Source organism: Salvelinus sp. IW2-2015, unplaced genomic scaffold, assembly GCF_002910315.2.
Source record: "Salvelinus sp. IW2-2015 unplaced genomic scaffold, ASM291031v2 Un_scaffold5523, whole genome shotgun sequence".
Classification (NCBI taxonomy): domain Eukaryota; kingdom Metazoa; phylum Chordata; class Actinopteri; order Salmoniformes; family Salmonidae; genus Salvelinus; species Salvelinus sp. IW2-2015.
The window spans coordinates 20148-21522 of NW_019946788.1; the positions used below are offsets into that span (position 1 = coordinate 20148).

The window sequence follows — 1375 nt, forward strand, 5'->3', positions numbered from 1 at the left end:
GTGGGTAGCCAGGCTGTACTCTCATTCCTCATGTATTGTGGTGGGTAGCCAGGCTGTACTCTCATTCCTCATGTATTGTGGTGGGTAGCCAGGCTATACTCTCATTCCTCATGTATTGTGGTGGGTAGCCAGGCTGTACTCTCAGCCCTGAGGGTAAGGGAGGAGAGGACAGGACAGGAGAGGGGAGGGGAGGGGAGTAGAGGACACGAAAGGAGAGGGTAAGGGAGGAGAGGACAGGGTAAGGGAGGAGAGGGAGCACAGGCTGTTTATCGGCATGCTAGCCAGCTCTCTGTCACCTGGGAGAACGTTGGAATAATTATTCCAGACAGAGCTGTCTTTTAGAGGAAAGTAGAGCAGATGGCTGTTTCTAATTTGTCTCTCTCTCTCTCCCTCTCTCTCTCTCATCCTCTCACCCCCTCCCCCCTGATCCTTCAGATCGTCATGGACTCCAACATCACCCAGCAGGCGATGAACGAGATCGAGACTCGTCACACTGAGATCATCAAGCTGGAGAACAGCATCCGTGAGCTACATGACATGTTCATGGACATGGCCATGCTGGTGGAGAGCCAGGTGAGGCCTAGCGACTAGCCAGACCCCAGCCTCGCCTAGCCATTCACCCCACCACCCCCTCACTTCCCCTGGGCATAGACTGGGACAGAGGGGCTGAGGAAGCCAACAGGTCCAGCATTGAGCTCTGTTTCCATGTGCATATGGCCTCACAGTGGATAGATTGGTGTTTTATCACACATATAGCAACACTATGTCGGTCTGTTCCCAGACCAGTAACACTACATTGAAAATATGTTGTTGTTTTTTTATTAAATGTAAAGCTATCTCTCAAACAAGAGTAGCACCTCATTAAATATACCTGCATTTAGATTGGCTGAAGGACAGGCAGGAAACTGTGGGAAAGCTTACGTGGTAGATTTACATTATTGTCATTTAGCTGACTCTCTCATCCAGAGCGACTTACAGTAGCGTAGATTTTCCATACTGGTCCCCCGTGGGAATCGAACCCACAACTCTAGCATCGCAATCGCCATGCTCTACCCACTGAGACACACGGTGGTAGATACTGGTAGATACTGGTAGATACTGGTAGATACTGGTAGATACTGGTAGATAGTGGTATATAGTGGTAGATAGTGGTAGATACTGGTAGATAGTGGTAGATACTGGTAGATACTGGTAGAGGTAGATAGAGGTAGATAGAGGTAGATAGAGGTAGATAAAGGTAGATAGTGGTAGATACTGGTAGATACTGGTAGATACTGGTAGATACTGGTAGATACTGATAGATAGAGGTAGATACTGATAGATACTGGTAGATAGTGGTAGATAGAGGTAGATAGTGGTAGATAGAGGTAGATAG

The 1375-nt window shown here is 48.0% G+C and overlaps 1 protein-coding gene across 6 annotated transcripts in view; it reads left to right on the plus strand.

Moving 5' to 3' along the window:
- LOC112078304 (syntaxin-1A) overlaps window positions 1–1375 on the plus strand; it is a 21446-nt gene that overhangs the window by 15282 nt on the left and 4789 nt on the right. For 5 of the 6 annotated variants that reach the window (XR_011478606.1, XR_011478607.1, XR_011478608.1 and 2 more), the window contains exon 4: window positions 436–1357. Coding sequence is in view for 1 of the 6 variants with exons in the window: in XM_024144591.2 (XP_024000359.2) it covers window positions 436–591 (156 nt within the window). In the remaining 5 variants the exon portion in view is untranslated. Of the gene's footprint in view, window positions 1–435; window positions 1370–1375 lie in introns of those variants that run through there. The other variant, XM_024144591.2, reaches the window with a different exon arrangement.